The 18,782-nt window shown below is 30.6% G+C and overlaps 1 protein-coding gene across 2 annotated transcripts; it reads left to right on the top strand.

The window, feature by feature from the left end:
• Positions 1 to 4,228: 4,228 nt before the first annotated feature.
• Positions 4,229 to 17,811, top strand: LOC126723642 (polygalacturonase QRT3). 2 transcript variants are annotated; one of them, XM_050427239.1, is made up of 3 exons: positions 4,229 to 4,472; positions 4,577 to 4,801; positions 6,203 to 7,315. In XM_050427239.1, the coding sequence occupies exons 1-3, from the start codon at positions 4,293 to 4,295 to the stop codon at positions 7,220 to 7,222; spliced, it is 1,425 nt and encodes a 474-aa protein (XP_050283196.1). In that variant the 5' UTR covers positions 4,229 to 4,292; the 3' UTR covers positions 7,223 to 7,315. The 2 variants fall into 2 exon arrangements, with proteins under 2 accessions (XP_050283196.1, XP_050283197.1); XM_050427240.1 differs by lacking the exons at positions 4,229 to 4,472; positions 4,577 to 4,801; positions 6,203 to 7,315 and adding exons at positions 14,358 to 14,593; positions 14,706 to 14,933; positions 16,660 to 17,811.
• Positions 17,812 to 18,782: the final 971 nt, after the last annotated feature.

The raw sequence follows: 18,782 nt of genomic DNA, 5'->3' as shown, positions 1-18,782 counted from the left end.
AATTATTTCTCATATAAATCATAGAAAACTAACATAAAAATTTTCATTATAGTAAAATAATTAAAGTACCACTTAAAAATGTCATATTCTAAAATAATTAATCTATATATATAAAAATAGGTGAAACTGAGAGAAACTTAAATTAGAATTCTAAATTAGAGTTCCAATTTTGCGCAATGTGTCCTAAATTATTTATTCTTAAAGAGTTTTATTTCTTAATTTTAGATCAAATGTGGGACCACATCATAAATATTCATCCATGTGAGTTATTAAGTACAAAAACCAAAAAATCTAAAATAAATAAATCTTAAAAAAAAAAGTGCTTCACAATAATTTTTAAAAAAATGGAAAATTTATATTTTATACCTAATAGTATCCTTACAAATTTTTTTAAAGAGTTAACAAAATATAAAAATGACTATCAATAGTATTTAAATTATATATATATAAGAATTATATTATGCATCATATTGTATATCTTTAAGTATATCCTTACATATGCATGGGGTTACAAGCTAATATATATATAACATGAAGAATAATGTCATATTATAAATCAACTATTATTATTATTATTATTAAGGTAAATTACATGTTTGGTCTCTATTGTGTCAAATTGGTCACTGTCCTTTACACTATATTTCAATTTGATCATTAACCTTTTATTGTGTTAATTTGGTCACTAACATTTCAGTGTTATGTCAATTTAGTCCATGTCGTTACTTCTTTGGTGGAAATTACTAACATGACAAACGGTTAAAATAAAATTTTAGTTTATTGTATCTTCAATGGAAAATAATTTTTTATTTTGACTGTTTGTCATGTCAACAATTTCCATCAAACAAATAACGACATAGTCTAAATTGATACGAAACTAAAAGATTGGGGACCAAATTGACGCAATTGAAAGATTAGAAACCAAATTGAAATATGGTATAAAAATAGTTTACTCTTATTTTTTTTTTTTTTTTATTCCAAATAAAAATAGTTTTTTTCTAAAAAAAATAGTTTGTTATATAAAATTTATAAAAGTAATCATATAAGTTCGCCTAATTAAATAATTACTGTAATATATGCATTTACTCCACCAATACTTTGTTATAAATGTAACAAATACATTAGTTGAGCACTTGACTACTTGGGTCCCCGTTGAACACAGAAGAGATAAGCCTATAATTAGAATGCAAAATTTTTATGTTTTAGCCAAAAGAACTCGAGTTTCATTGGTTTCATTATGTTACATTATTAATGAAATTTTGTACTAAGAATTTAAGAACATACCTAGTTTTCAATGAATTGTTTGGGTCTTAAATTCCTTTACATTTACTTCGACTACCCCCTTTCATCACTATACAGAATCAACTTTGTTAGAATATAGTTGCAAAATACAAAGTTAAATGAGAGAAAAAAAATGTACCAACTGCTCATGTGAGGATTCTGTCAATGAATTTTCTAGTTCTTAAAGTTTCTTAAATTCCTTTGCATTTACTTCAAATTCACAATCTCATCACTATATAGAAAATAGAGAATCAATTGTGTTAGAATATAATTGCAAAATACAAAGTAAAATGAGAAGGAAAAAAATACCAACCGTTCATATGATGATTCTGTAAGCAATTGCTATATACGTAAATTTTGAAAAAGAAAAATGGTACTAAGGAAGTTATCTTTAAAGATAAAATTATAAAATCAGAAAAATGATACTGTGGAAGTTGTCTTTAAAAATAAAGTTATAAAATCATGGAGGAAACTGATTTTAAATCATAGACTACCTTTTAGGGGTAAAAACCTAAAACATGTTTTTTTATTTTTTTTATTTTTTTTTCTTTAAAGATAAAATTATAAAATTATAGAGAAATTTGCTTCTAAATGATAGGCAAACTTTTAGGAATAAAAATACCTAAAACATGAGTTTTTAAAAAAAAATGTAAAACCATGTTGGTTAGTAGGCTATTAGTAGAGGATTCTAAAATCCTAAAATTTAGGATTTTTTTTTTTGCCTAAAACGGTAAAATAAAATAAAATTGTGGTCCTATTTTGTAGGCAATGTTTTAGTAAGAATTAGAAGTGTATTTTTACCGGACTATCATTTAGTTTTGCCCCTACTTAAATGTAACAAGCGAAACCCCTTAAATAATAGTATAAATAAATTATTCAGATTATTCATTTTCTTAAAATAGATTGTCATGATAATCAAAAATCATATCAAAATTATACTGAATATGTATAATTTATTATCTAAATTTTATTACAAAGAGATCTAGAGAGACTACTTGTGATGGGAAATTAAAAAATACAACATCAAAACGTATGAACCAAAAATAGATTTTTAAAAATCACAATGATTCATTAATATAAAGTAGAGTTGCAAGAAATAATGAAAAATCAAGAGAAAGAGAATGACCACTTTTTCAAGAGAGAATGTGAGAGAGAATAATGAGAAATTTATAGAAAATAATATAAGAAGAAAACAAGGTAAAAATAAAAAATATAGTAATAAACACCAAATTATCTAAGTCATGTTATGTAATAAAATAACATTATATTCTTATATACTATCTTTATAATGCAATATGATAACATTTATGAAATCAAAGAGAATAAAAAGATAACAACTTAAAAATACAAAACTTAATCACATCAACCCAAATTAGAGTTGCAAATAATACAAAAATTAATCAACATAAAGTAGAGATGCAAGAAAAATATAAAAAATTCCACCAAAAATGGAAAAAATATATATGAGAGAGAGAAATAGCCTTTTGTGTGTGGAAATTGAGAGAGAAAGATAGAGAAATAACATTTTGTGTGTGAAAAAACTATTAATAGAATGGAAAAGAGAATTGTAAATTTATAGTAAGAGGAGGAGAATAAGAAAATCAAAAATAAAGGGAAATAAAGGGATAAGGGAAAAGTAATATTAAGGTAGTTAGTAGTTGGAGATGAAAAGGTAAAAGGGAGAGGAAAAGTTAGAAAAAGTATAACAAAAAGTTGGAAAATTAAAAAGAAAAAAAAGAATTAAAAATTAGAGAGAATGTAGAAAATAAATGGATGATATGGCTTAACAGAAACATAGTAACAAGAAATGATATGCTTCAGGTTTTAGACAAATAGAGATAAATTAATAAAGTTATAGATGAAAAATTGACCAGAACAATTAAGCTATTGTATCTATCTAAAAAATTACTATGAGCAACTACTTGACAATTAACCAGGACGTTCATTTGGCACATCTATTGGTTTTAGGCTAAACTTTCATTATATAGTATATAATTTTTTTTTTTTTTTATGGCCACTACTTACATGTGTTAAGATAGATTATATTTTATTATTTCACTCTTGGTAAGATCATAGTATTTATTAATGTCCTAACTCTTTGATTCTATTTTTAATGGCCACTACTTGCATGATTTCAATTGCTTTTGAGGGTTTGTGTAAAACAATTTGTGTGCAACAAATTTAACTCTTCTCTTATTTGGCTCACAAGTCACAACCAGCCTATTATTGGAATCATCATGTTATGTAAAACTTCACAAATAATGGACAAAAATTAGAAATTTGTTGTCTTTGAGTGAACTGAATTTGTCGAGATAGATTACAACTACAATATCACTATTTCCTTATGGGTAAGGTTAAGTCATGGATTAATGTTACCTCACGTTCAACCTATTATTAGAAACTTATGATATTTAGGAAAAAAAAAAACTATATGTAGAAACTCGTTATTTGCAAACTAAGTTTACAAATCCACACATTTATTTATGGACAAAGGGAATATATAGCATGAGTTTTGAGAGAGAGAGAGAGAGAGAGAGAGAGAGAGAGGTGCTTTCTATTTCAAAGGATATGTAGGAAAATTTTAAGGAGATAAAAATATTTTAAACCTTAAAAGTTCTTATTAAAATAAAATAAAACCTTGAAGTGACTACAAGTTTACAACAACAAAAAAAAAACAATATATAAGCACGTGAAGATAACTTTGTACCTCACAATCTCATTAAACATGCCAAACATGTCACAGGTTATTCGATGCGAATGGAAAATGTTTCACCATACCTCAATATTGTATTCATAGCCGATTTGGCTTCTCTTTGATGGAAACAACTGTCTTTTTCTCCCAAGGAAAAAAAAAAACAAACAAACAAAACAAACATGTAAGCACAACACATTATCTCCTTAATTTCGGAAATAGAAAACACCTACCCTCTCTCTCTCTCTCAAACTCAAAACTCAAGCTATATATTCCTTTTCAATCCTGCAGAGACAGAAAGAAAGACAGCATTTAAAAAACAATGAAGGCCTTCTTAGGATTAAGCGTCCTAATACTGCTGTTGGCAGAAGAAGCTCTATGTTCCTCTAGAGAGCAAAGGCTATCAAAGTTGCTAGAAAAGGTTGAAGCCAGAGTAGCCTCTTCTCCTACTGGTAGACTTTTGGCACCACCACCACGCGAGGCTGTAGACAACCACACATGGGTAAAAGAAAATTACAGTCACATTTTTATTATATTATCCTTGCTAATTACTTTGTTTGTTATTTTGATTTTTCTATTCAATGTTTTGGTTTGAATGTGCTATAGGATGGGAGGGTATTTTATCCGATTGGGTATGGAGCAGACCCAAGTGGGACACGAGACAGTAGTGATGCCATATTGCAGGCTTTGGGTGATGCTTTAAAATTGAGAAGTGGACTGCAATTGTTGCCTGGGATCAGTGACATTGGTGGTGTGATCATTGATTTGCAAGGTGGAAACTACAAAATTAGTAAACCAATAAGGTTCCCTTCTGGTGTTGGCAATATTGTGGTAAGTGTCTCTCCTTTTTCCTACTTAAATCCGTGATTAATGCTTTGTTAGTCTCTGCCTTTAACATCAAATCAAGGACAAATCCAGAATTTCAAGTTAGGGAGATCAGAGTATAAGAAAAGAAAAAGAAGAAAAAAAAAAAAAAAAGACGTGCAACGTCCACAATATTTTTGCAACAAATCCTAATTGATTAGTTGTTATTGTCTCTAATTTGAATTTATTACTAAAATTAGTTTTTATCCACCTATAACAATTAGTAACAACCTGTCATTTAAGATTTATTGTGAACATAATATTTTTGGTTTTTTTTTTTTTAAATAGTAATAAAAACTTCAAACAAGCATCCATATAATTTTAACAAATAATCATTCATATTTTTGGACAAAGGATTTACATGAGTTTTGACTGAACTGGACTAGATTGGACTAGTGATTTTAGAGGGAAGAGGGGCCCAGCTACTTACAGTAGGGACCTAAATAAATTTTCCTTTTTGAGGTTGAAAACATACCTAATATAATTTGTTTTTTCAGAAGTCCAGTGGGGGCCTAGGCCCTTTTGGGCCCCCTCTTGGGTCCGTCTGCATCAAATTCAAACTTTTTAATATTTTTTCTCTTTTTACAATTGCTATTAAGACTGGGCCCATTTTCGCATCAAATTCAAACTTTTTGACATTTTTTCTCTCTTTACAATTGCTATTAAGACTGGGCCCATTTTCGCATCAAATTCAAACTTTTTGACATTTTTTCTCTCTTTACAATCACTATTAGACCTGGACCCTTTTGGGCCCCCTCTTGGGTCCATCCCCGCATCAAATTCAAAATTTTTTACCTTTTTTTCTCCCTTTATAATCACTATTAGTCTCTTTTTTTTTTTTCGATTAATAGAAACTCTTAGAGTATTTTTTAATGATTTTTTTAATTAATACCATTTTTATGAGAAATAGAAAAGGCTATTAAAAAATCAATTGCTTATTTTTTTTTAACATAAAAACTTTCTCAAAATAGTTTACTAATAAGTACCCTTAAGACATTAGTTAATTTTTCCTTTTAGCGTGTCCACTACTTTAGTCAAAAGCCTTGTATTAATGTGTGGGTGGGATGAGAAGCCATATACACTTGAAGAAAAGTCAGGTACTTGAACATCTCTTCCCAGTCATTTTACATAATGGAAAAAGTTAACAGATGCTTTCAAGACATTGGTTTAAAAAATATTTTTATACACTTTTTATGGGAAAAAAAATTAAAAAGCAACTCATTTTTTTAATAACTTTTAAAACAGTCCTTTAATTTCTTAAGGACACTCGTTAATTGGACCCATAAATAATAAGTAGTCCAACAAGTTCATTCTCTTGCACCCACAAACAATTACTCTAATGTAAATAACATTGGCATGGTCAATTAGGTACAAGGAGGAACTTTGCGAGCATCAAATACATTTCCTATTAATCGACACCTCATTGAACTATGGGCACCAAATTCTCGAAACATAGGAGGAAATAAGGCCCAAAATGGTCGTATTCGCTATGAGGACATCACCTTCAGGGACATCCTCTTTGATTCAAGCTACCGAGGAGGAGGGATTTACATTGTTTATTCTGCAAGAACTCGTATAAACAATTGCTTCTTTCTCCATTTCACAACAGAGGGAATTCTAGTGCAACAAGGCCTTGAAACCTTCATTTCAGGCTGCTTTCTTGGACAACAATCATCCATTGGTGGGGATACAAATGAAAGGAATTTCTCAGGCACTGCCATTGATCTAGCAAGTAATGACAATGCAATCACTGATGTTTCAATTTTCTCAGCAGCAATAGGTGTTGTATTAAGAGGTCAGGCAAACATGCTTACAGGGGTACATTGCTACAACAAGGCATCAGCTTTTGGTGGGATTGGAATATTATTGAAACTAGCTGGATATTCACAAACTAGAATTGATAATTGTTACTTGGATTACAATACTTTAGTCATGGAAGACCCTGTTCAAGTCCATGTTAGTAATGGATTCTTCTATGGGGAAGCTGCGATTGTCTTGAAATCAATTAAGGGTATAATCTCAGGATTAAATATTGTGGATAACATGTTTAGTAGTGGACCAAGGCAAGCGAAGGTTCCAATGATAACATTAGATGGAAAATTCACTGACATTGATCAAGTGGTGATTGATCGGAACAATGTGAATGGTTTGAACTTGAAATCAACAGTTGGAAAACTAAGCGTGGCCGGAAATGGGACGAGGTGGGTGGCTGATTTTTCGCCGGTGCTGTTATTTCCCAACAGGATTAGTAATTTGCAGTACTCATTGCACACTCAAGGAGAGCCTAAATTTACAGCACATGCAGTGACCAATGTGTCTAATAATGTGGTGGTTGTAGAGAGTGAGAAGCCAGTTAATGGAGTGGTCTCCTTGGTTGTTTATCAGTAATGTATACATAAAGTTCTGCTATCTGCATCAATTAATTGTTGGTGCATATTTATTTGAAATAAATAGAAGACGAAAGTCTTGCCAAGTCTTTAATATGATTTTTTCTGCTTTTGAGTTTTAATTCTTCTATTTGCTGACTTTGGTTCTTGCATTTGCTCTTAACCGTGGAAAAATTCTTTCTAGATTTCCAACTTTTCTACTTGCAGCTAATGGAAAACTAATAATCAACTATGTGCTTTTTTATTTTTCAAATTTGTTGGAAGTGATGAAAGAACTTGGAAGACACAAACCATATAAAGAATTTAGATTAGACATTGATCTAGAGTCAAGAAAGTTTCTAAAGTAAGGAACCAAAGCTTGGGATTAGTGTTATGTTTCCCACCTCAACAACTTGAAATAGGCTTTGCATGCAGGTTTGGATACTAAAATATTTTCAAAAGAAGATTATCCTACTTTTTTAACTTTTGCATCCCCCTTATGATAATGAGTCTAATCACGCAAAAGCTTTTATAATCATAAAAATAATATGTTGTGATTAATGTATAATAAAATAGTATTATTGGTGATTATGTTAAAATGATATTCTTGCCATTACAAGAACTCAATCGTTAGTTTAACAAGTTATGAAAAATATTATAAATTAGAAGAGTGATGTTAAGGACATGTCCTTAACAATACTTCTCTTCTAATGCCCCAAAAGTATACTAGCAAAAAAAGGTTGGAAAAAGATTCAATCTTTGAATGAATTTAATCTCATCCATTATATGGCAATTAAAAAACTAATCAAACATTTTTTTTTTTTTTGAAAAAAAAATAATTATTCACTTATATTGAATAAATTGATCTATTCAAAGAATTTATATATATATATATATATATATATATATATCACATGTATGTGATTATATATATAAAGGGTAAAGTTGAATACACATAACTAAAAGTAACTTTACTTTGTTAAGAGTCTTGTCATTTATTTGGTAGTATTATTTGATTTATGGAACTTGATGCAAATATAAGTTTGAATTTGTGGGGACATGTATGGTGATTGGTGAGATATCCATCCATCACGCTAATTGATTTATGCAATTTGAGTTTTTTTTTTTTTTCCTTCTTCTTTGAGAAGAATCATTCGAGTAGTGTCATGACCTTTTATGGATGATTTGGTAGGTATGAATAGTATCATTGACAACATGGTCGCTTGTTATTTGTATCAATGTGGGAAGTGAATAAAAATTAAAATTGAAAAGGTTCTTTTGAAAAAAAAAAAAAAAAATCTTGCTATCAGTAGATATCAATGTCGTATGTCTTGGATTTTTTACTGAGAGTGGAATCAATTGATCACTTTCAGTCTTCCAGTTTATGCTTCAAACATCGTAAATGATCAAAAGCATCAATCTTTAAAAAAATTAAATTGAATGCAACTACATAATATTTGAATTTAATTGAAAAACTTAATGTACTAAGAAACTGCACTTAAGTTTTAAGTTTTCTTCACTAAAGCTAAAGTACAAGGGTATGCCCTAGATAAATCTTGCTTAAAATTGAATATGGTGTAGAAGTTTCAATTCCTAATAAGAGAGTCAAAATAACTTGGTACACATTTTGAAAGTCTATTGAAAAATATGAATTAGATCCCAAAGTTTTAATTCATGGACGACGCTGGTGGGTTCCAGCATATTGGTTTATCAAATGGACGACGCTGGTGGGTTCCAGCATATTGGTTTATCAAATAGATGATAATTATTAGAATTTTAAATTTTAGGTGTTCTAATACTTTTCCTAGTTGCATTAGGATTATTTCCTTCTTCTTCTTCTTCAGTTGAATTAGCGTTTTATTTGTTTTTTCTTTTCCTAATTAATTTGTTTTTCTTTTTTCAAGTAGAAGTTAGTTTATTATTTCTTTTTCTAAGAGAAGTAGGAGAAATGGATTAATATTATTATTTGGTTATTAATGGGTAGCAATTTTTTTTCCCAGTTAGATTTAGAGAAAAGAAATTACAGTTTATTTTAGAGAAAGTAAATTCACATATCACACACTCAAATAGCGAGCTCTGAAATCCCCCACTACAGTTCACACTCAAGATTAAAAATCCACCATGAACCATATATGGTCTTGTAAGAGCAGAGAAATAGCCCAAGGCCCACTTAGAATAGTGGTATTAGGTGTTTCTGGCCCAATGCAATTAATTTGTAAGAGAATGGGTTTGCAAGGTCAACTGTAATGCTTTGTTGTGATCCAGATATGAACTCAGTGGAATTAAGGCTTGTAAGATGATAAAGAGAAGCAAAACATAGGGATAAAACACTTACTCAGGCCTGGCCGAGGAGGCAATGTTTATATAAAATTTGCTTAAGTGTTGATATAGGGTCATATTCTCTTCCTTGTAATCCTTCCTTTATGATCCAGCCCCTTTCCTAGAGGGATTCCTTTCCTTTATATAGTTCCTCTTATTGCATCTGAGCCTTCCACCTATACGTCTCTGGGTAGCAATTTAGATGCTTGTCCCATTAGGACTCTATTAGAGGTGGTAAAATGTGTTGTGAGCTGTGGGACTACTATTCAGGTATCATTTCTTCATTAATGTGGTTAGTTGAGTTGGTGCAGTGCATTGAATGCGAATGTGATATCTACTTTCTCCAGATATTTCCTCTCTTCTTTACTTGCATGTCTTTGATGTTTTCCATGGTGTCCTGCTCTTTGGTGCAAGTGGCCAGCTGAAGTATTCTCAAGGTGCACTCATTCCTCAAGCTCCTCAGACAATGGATCTCTACGTCTTCTCTCCTCGGACCTTAGTACACATGTCGAGACCAGATTGGTGCATAAATGGGCCTTTTCCCATCCTCAGAGTGGGTTCATGGGCTCTATGTTGTGTTTGGATCCTTCCCTCCCACAAGTCTATTTTGTTTGTTTATCATCTTGTTGTTCAATTGGCACAGAAAACTCTCAAATAATGTAACTGAACAACTAAAACCTATATTGAATCTTACCTCTCATCTTGGGTCCCCTATATATATATATGAGACCTAAAAAACTGTAATAATTGTGCATTATAGATTTTGTTTTTATACACATCTACGCTGCATCATAAGGTAAAATTTGAATCTCTTGAATTTTTTTGACTGACATGAGTATTCTAAAGTTTGATTTCTAAAATTCAGCTTTTCAAATGGAGTTAATACAATTCAAATTAAATAAAATACAACCTTATAACATATTATTTTAACACGTGAATTTAGCCAACAATTTTAAACTCATCTATTTTGTCATAAGTTTTCATCAATCTCCGAAACATATTATTAGCCTTTCTTTAGGCGGATGGAAAGAAGTAATCCCTTCTTCCGTATTGCTTTTAATTTAGTTTTCACATTTGATTGCTCACAAGTCACTAAGTTATGAGTACTGTTTTTTTTTTTTTTTTAAATTTTATTTTAGGCGAAAATCACATTTTCGTCCCTACATTTTGACCCGATTCCCGTTTTGGTCCCTAAGTTTTTTTTTTACCGCTTTTAGTCCCTCTCCAGAAAAACGGTTCCATTTTAGTCCCTGCCGTTACATCAAAAACGGATATTGCTGACGTGGCAAACGGCAGAATTAAAAAATATTAAAAATATTTTATTTTATTTAAAATAAAATAAAATTTTAGTTATCAATAATTTTAAAATAAAAATATTAAAATTTTAGTTAAAAATAATTGTTATTCATGTTCTTCCCCCAAGAACATGGTTGCCCAGAAATATTTTCTTCTCTTTTATTTCATTTTCTTGGCATCCAAACAAGCAAAAACATATACAAAAGTCATTTCCCTTCACGCTCCGCCACCAATGCCTTGGTCTTCTTCTGCATAGTGATCAACACATTGTGCCAAGTGTTCACCCTCGACCTCTCTTTCCCAACAACTCCCACATTCATTTCCACCAGAAAAAGAAACCCAGATCAGAAGAACACAAAATGCAAACGAAAAAAAAATGAAAAAATAAAATACTAACAGGGAGAATGAATAACTAAGAACGAATGAAAATTCAAGGAATTTCTATTCCAAGATTTGTATATGTTCTTCCACAAAAATCAAACACAAAGACCTTTAAAGATTCTTTCACTCAGATGAAAACCACTACAAACACAAAGGACCTTCAAAGATTCAAAACACAAATAGCAACAAAGCAAACCCAACAAAGTAAACCGAGATGTCGTGGGTTTGGCTTTGGTGTCGTGGTGCCTGTCGTGGATGGTGGTGGTGCTCGTGGGGTTTGGCTTTGGTTGAACTAGAGATTTGAGGGAGATCTAGAGATAGATCGAAGCGAGAGAAGAGAAGCAAAACAGAGAGAGAAGCGAGATCTGGGAATGTTCAGATCAAGGAGAGAGAGGACGGTGGGGTTTGGTAGTGAGAAACGAGGGAAGCACCGCTAGAGGACGGTGGGGTTAGTGAGAACTGAGGGAAGCACCGCCTGGATAGGCGGTGGTGTTGAGTGGCGATGATCGAGGAAGAGAGATCTGGGCGGAGAAAACAGAGAAAGATAGAGGGAGGCCTTGCCAATTTGTGGGTATCGAAGGTTTTGAGAGAGTGAGATTGAGAGATGATGATAAGGACGAAGAGGAGGATGGGAGGTGGAGGATGAAGATGATGATTTAGTTTTAATGTTATTTCCTCTTTTACCAAAAAAAAAAAAAAAAAAGAAGATGATGATAAGCAAAAAATTTCTTTTTCTGGGCAACCATGTTCTTGGGGAAGAAGAACAATTATTTTTAACTAAAATTTTTAATATTTTTATGTTTAGTTTGTTCTTGCTGGGTTTAGTTCTTTCTGGGTTTTGTTGTTCTTGCTGGGTTTAGTTTTAAATTTGTTTTTGATTTTTTTTTTTTTTTTGATGAGAGTTTTTAAATTTTTTTTATTTAGTTAGAATTAATAAATTAATTTTTTTATTTAAGGATTTTTTTTATGAGAGTTTTTAATTTTTTTTTTTAATTTAGATGCTGACGTGGCATTAAAAAATATTTTTTATTATTAATTTAGGCCACGTGGACATTAGTTTATTATTTTTTAATTCTGCCGTTTGCCACGTCAGCAATATCCGTTTTTGATGTAACGGCAGGGACTAAAATGGAACCGTTTTTCTGGAGAGGGACTAAAAGCGGTAAAAAAAAAACTTAGGGACCAAAACGGGAATCGGGTCAAAATGTAGGGACGAAAATGTGATTTTCGCCTTTATTTTATTTTAATTATTATAGGAAGTTATGAATACTGTTGAATAATAAAATTGTTCCAACTTTTTTTTTACCTGAATCCTGATACTTGAGAGCTTGTTCTTGCTTTTAATTTCTTTATTGGTGCTCCAATCTCTGAATTCTATGCTACAATTGTTCTTTCTTTTAAAGTATCAAGGGTAGATTACAAATTAATATATAGTATGTATATCATATATTATTTTTATTTTACACGATATTTATTTGAAAAAAAGAAAAAAGAGAGAAAAGAAGAAAGAAACAAATTTTGATTTATGAATTAATTTAACTTAAACCCATATGTGTTCATGGTGAACTAAGTAGAGCCATACCTTAGCCTCAAGATTGCCTCCTGCATTGTGTCACTGAACCTATTTAAAGCAAGCAGCAATAAGCCTCCCCATGCGCAGAACCTATCTCTGTGGTTGGCTCGATCAAAAATCGATCACATAGATAGTGGCTTTGTCACTATTTATGCCTGTGAGTTGTGATGATAAGTACAAAGTAGTCCACTAGTATTACAAAAGTCGTGTATCAAGATAGAATATAATAAGTGAACTTTTTTTTTTTTTTTATATCATCTATTAAGATCTTGTAATTATCCAAATAATTGATAAAGTTGTAGACAAAAAGTTTATAAGAACAATTAAGCTATTGTTTTTGTCTAAAAAAAATTGCTTTGAGTTTGAACAACTACTCTACAATTAAACAAGATGTTCACTTGGCATATGACAAAACTAGGAGTTTTACGCTCAATTCTTACTATACAATATATAATATGATTTTTTTTTTTATGGCCACTACTTACATTTGTTAAGATAGATTATATTTATATAATCTTATTTCATTCTCGGGTAAGATTAATATAGTATTCATTAAACATTAATGTCCTAACCTAACTTTGGAATTATATATATATATATATATATTTTAAAATAGTGTTTATTACATATAAACTGTTTTATACCGTTTTACACACACCTTCAAAAGCAACTAAAATCATGTGTGTTAAACAGTGTAAAACAATTTGTATGTAACAAATTTAACCCCTTTTTTTAGGTTCACAAACTGCCTATTATTGGAATCATAATGTTATGTAACACTTCTCATTATGGACAAAAATTGGTTGTGTTGTTTTTTGAGATAAAAGGTATTTGTTGTCTTTGAGTGTATTGAATTTGTCCAGATAGATAAAAACTATAATATCACTATTTCCTTAGCTTATGGGTAATGTTAAGTCATTGATTAATGTCCATATTAACGTTGGGATTCCGTTTCTTATTATCTTAGCCTCACGTTCAACCTATAATTAGAATCTATATTTGCAAACTAATTTAACAAATCCAACTTATTCACAGTCACACACTATATTATATATCTAGCTAACTCTTAAATAATAATTAAAAAAAAAAAAAAAACAACAACCACAATTTTTTTTTTAAATTTATGGAACTTTTTTTTTTAAAAGAAACGTAACATTCTCTCCTTAAATTATTATAATCTTATTATTTTCTTTTGGGTAAGTTTAAGTCATGGATTAGTGTCCATATATATTAACTTTGGGATTAATTCTGTTTCTTATCTTAGCCTCACGCACAACCCATTATTAGAATCTATATGTGATATGTACGTCACGCACCTCATATTAGGTTTAGGCAAGAGAAACTCGCTATTTGCAAACTAAAAGTGCTTATAAAAAATTAATTAATTAATTCTCAAAACAAAAGTGCTTATAAAAAATAAATAATTAATTAAAAAAAAAAAAAAAAAAAACCCTTAAAAGAGATTACAAGTTTACAACAATAACAACAACAAACTATAAGCACGTAGCATTCTCTCCTTAAAATTTTCCTAGAAAACCTTAGAAATAGAATACAGACCTACCTACTTCTCTTTCAAACTCATGCTATATATTCCTTTCCAAGCCTGCAGAGACAAAAAAAAAAACAAAAGATAGTAATTCAAAAACAATGAAGGCCTTCTTGGTATTAAGCTTCCTAATATTGCTGTTGGCAGACGAAGCTCTATGTTCCTCTAGAGAGCAAAGGCTATCAAAGTTGCTAGAAAAGCTTGAAGCCAAAGTAGCCTCATCGCCTACTAAGCCAACTTTGATACCACCACGAAAGGCTAAACACAACAAAAAAAGGGTAAAAGAAAATACTCCCACATCTTTATTATTATTATGCTTGCCTTCTTTCTTGTTTGTTTTTTTTTTTTTTTTTTTTCTTGTTAATGTTCTGGTTTGAATGTGTTATATAGAATGGGAGAGTATTCAATCCCATTGCCTATGGAGCAGACCCAACTGGGACAAAAGACAGTAGTGATGCAATATTGCAAGCTTTGGGTGATGCTTTTCAATTGAGAAGTGGACTGGAATTGCTGCCTGGGATCAGTGACTTTGGTGGTGTAGTCATTGATTTGCAAGGTGGAAACTACAAAATTAGTAAACCAATAAGGTTTCCTTCTTCTGGTGGTGGCAATATTGTGGTAAGTCTCTCTCTCTCTCTCAGCCTGCGTGTGAGTTCTTCTGCTATCTCTCTAACTGCGTGTGAATTCTGCTGTGTGCGCCTATCATTTTTAGAATTGTTTTAGCCTTCTAGGACTAGGACAGCAATCTTGCAATAAATTAAAGTTATAGTGACAATATAAATTCATAACTTCACATCATCCTCCAATTAATTTACTTACCACACACTCCCAACAATCTATGATGAAAGATTCTGTTATAAGTAGTATTATATAGAGTTTACAAATTAATGTAGTATTGAATGGGATTGATGTATGTGTTTAACCACCTCATAAATGAATATTTACACTACTTTTTTATGATTGATGATACGTAAATTTGTAAACTCATTATAGTAAAATTTGTAATACCTTATTTATATTTTTATTTTAATTATTCGTATGTAAAAATTAGACAAAACTAGGTAAATAGAATGTTGTGAATTTTTTATCGTGACTCTAGCTCTCACGCCTATCCGTTATTGTTTTAGGATTAAGGCATGGTTTGGCTGCTTAGTAGTAGCATTTTTTTTTTTTTTTAATGACTTTTGTGCAAGATTGTTTAAAGTGTATTATATATATATATATATATATATACTCATTAATTTTTTTTTTATCAATACTCATTAATATTGTATCAATGTCCTAAAGGTATAAATTAAAGAAAATAGTAATTAAGGAATAATTTATATTTAATTATTACTTTTAATATAAACACAAATTCATTGTGATGGTGTGTTTTTTATTTTTATTGACACTATATATAATATAACCATTTTTGAAAAAAAAAATCGAGTACAAGATATTTAAAGCACTTTTGTATCGTTGAATCCGTTTTTGATACACGTGCATTTCATAGACTAACATTCAAAGTGTTGCACGTGCCACGTTGCATTGCATGTTACAGCCTGTGCTCTGCCTTCCATGCAGGGACATGCATTAGGGTCCGTTTGGTACATGTGTTTAAAAACTGAAAATTGTTGTTTAAAAATATTTATGGAAATACGTGTGGGTGAAAAAGTGCGTTAAAATGCGTGAAATGTTGTTTAAAAACTGAAAATGGTTGTTTAAAAATACAAACCAAACACCCCCTTAAACACCGGAACTGCCCCTTTTTGCTATACTTAATATTCATCATTAATGCTTCGTTAGACTCTACCTTCAACATCAAATTCATTCAAAAATTCAAACTTTTTGTCCTTTTTCTCTCTTTATAATCCCTACTAGTTTACAACAATATTAAAGAAAAAAAAAAAAAAAAAGTCATACAATTAACTGTTCTCTTAAGCCCATTGTTAATAGAGAAAAGTTAACAGATAATTTAAAGATATTAATTTATGAAATGTTTTAAAAAAATTTTAATACAAAAAGAAAAATACAGTTGATTTTTTTATCGTCTTTTTATATTTTTCAAGAAATTTATATCAAAACTTTTTTAAAAACTTAAATCAATATTCTTAAAATATCTATTAACTTTTTTCTTTAAAAAATAGTAACTTATACAGTAATATTTTTAGTCAAGAGCGTAGTACTATATAATCGCAATAATATAGAGAAATTATATTCCCGGAAGATGTAGTCAAATACTTTTACAGAATAATAAACTTCTTTTCCCAATTGTTTTAAATAATTAGTAGTTCAACAAGTTTATTCTCTTTCACCCAAAGACATTTATTTTAACTTAAATGATATTGGCATGGTCAATTAGGTACGAGGAGGAACTTTGAGAGCATCAGATACATTTCCTGGAGATCAACACCTCATTGAACTATGGTCACCAAATTCTCCAAACACAGAAAATAAGGTCCAAAATGCTGGATTTTACTATGAGGACATCACCTTCCGGGACATACTCTTTGATTCAAGCTACAGAGGAGGAGGGATTTACATTGTTGATTCAGCTAGAATTCGCATAAACAATTGCTTCTTTCTCCACTTCACAACCGAAGGAATTCTAGTGCAAAGGGGCCATGAAACCTTCATATCAAGCTGCTTTCTTGGACAACACTCAACAATTGGTGGTGATAAAAATGAAAGGAATTACTCAGGCACTGCCATTGACCTAGCAAGTAACGACAATGCAGTCACAGATGTTGCAATTTTCTCAGCAGCAATTGGAATTGTATTACGAGGTCAGGCAAACATAATCACAGGGGTACATTGTTACAACAAGGCATCATTTTTTGGTGGGATTGGAATATTAGTGAAACTAGGTGGATATTCACAAACTAGAATTGATAATTGTTACTTGGATTACAATTCTATAGTCATGGAAGACCCAGTTCAAGTCCATGTTACTAATGGATTCTTCTATGGGGATGCTACTGTGGTATTGAAATCAATTAAGGGTAAAATCTCAGGGTTAAACATTGTGGATAACATGTTTAGTAGTGGACCAGGGCAAAGTATGATTCCTATAATAACATTGGATGGACAATTCACTGACATTGATCAAGTGGTGATTGATAGGAACAATGTGAATGGTCTGAGCTTGAAATCAACAGTTGGAAAACTAAGGGTGGCCAGAAATGGGACGAGGTGGGTGGCTGATTTTTCGTCGGTGCTGCTATTTCCCAACAGGATTAGTCATTTGCAGTACTCATTTCACACTCTAGGAGAGCCTAAATTTACAGCACATGCAGTGACCAATGTGTCTAATAATGTGGTGGTTGTAGAGAGTGAGAAGCTAGTTAATGGGGTGGTCTCCTTGGTTGTTGATCAGTAAAGTATAATTAGGAAAAAAATTGTACTTATTTTAACAGAAAGTTGTACTATCTTCATCAATTGTTGGTACAAAAAGAAAAGAGACGAAAATCTTTGCCAGGTCTTTATAATGATTGGTTCTGCTTTTGTGTTTTAATTCTTTTATTCTCTGACTTTGGTCCTTGCATTTGCTCTACCATGGTCAAATTCTTTACTAAATTTCCAATTTTTCTACGTGTAGCTAATGGAAAAGCTAATAACTATTTGCTTTTTCAATTTTCAAATTTGTCGGAGTTGATGAAATTAAGAACTTGGAAATTGGAAGACACAAACCATGTAAAGAATTGACATATGATAATGACATTGATCTAGCGTCAATTCTAAAGTAAGGAACAAAAGCTTGGGAGAAGTGTATGTTTCCCACCTCATCAACTTGAATAGGCTTTGCTTTGCATGCGGGTTTGGATAATATTTTCAAAAGAAGATTGCCCTACTTTTTACTTTTGCTTCGTTCTCATGATTTTAAGTTTAATCAAAAACCAAAGTTTTTTAAATCATTGAAATGATATGTTTTGATTGATGTATAATAAAATGGTGTTATTAATTGATGATTATATTAAAATGATGTTCTTGTAATTACAAGTTATGAAAAAAATATTGTAAATAAGATTATGTCCTTGACATTTCTCATATAATGCCTCAAAGGATTCTACTAAAAAAAGAGTTAGACAATGCTTTAATATTTGAATGAATTTCATCCCATCCATTATATGGCAATCAAATAACTATTCAATATTTTTTATTTAAAAAAAAAAAAAACCATTCACTTATATTTGAAAAAAATTATGTATTAAGTGAATTAAAAAAAATAACATGACCTTTTTAATAAGTTGATTTATTATGTGATTCTATGTGTGTATATATACATACATACATATGAACACTCAGTGTACATGTTAGAAGAATTTTTCCCCATACCAATTTGAAAGAAATTAAAATCCTATGTAAATGAAAATTTATATATTAATAAACCCAAGCCCAAAGAAAAAACCAAATTGATATAAAAATTATTAATTTACAAAATCAACTTCCTAGTTAGAACTCAAACAAAGCATACAAAAAAAGAAA

Source organism: Quercus robur, chromosome 4 (assembly GCF_932294415.1).
Source record: "Quercus robur chromosome 4, dhQueRobu3.1, whole genome shotgun sequence".
NCBI classification, from domain to species: Eukaryota; Viridiplantae; Streptophyta; class Magnoliopsida; order Fagales; family Fagaceae; genus Quercus; species Quercus robur.
Note: the sequence above shows the minus strand (reverse complement) of the source record. Positions and strands in the feature narration are given on the sequence as shown.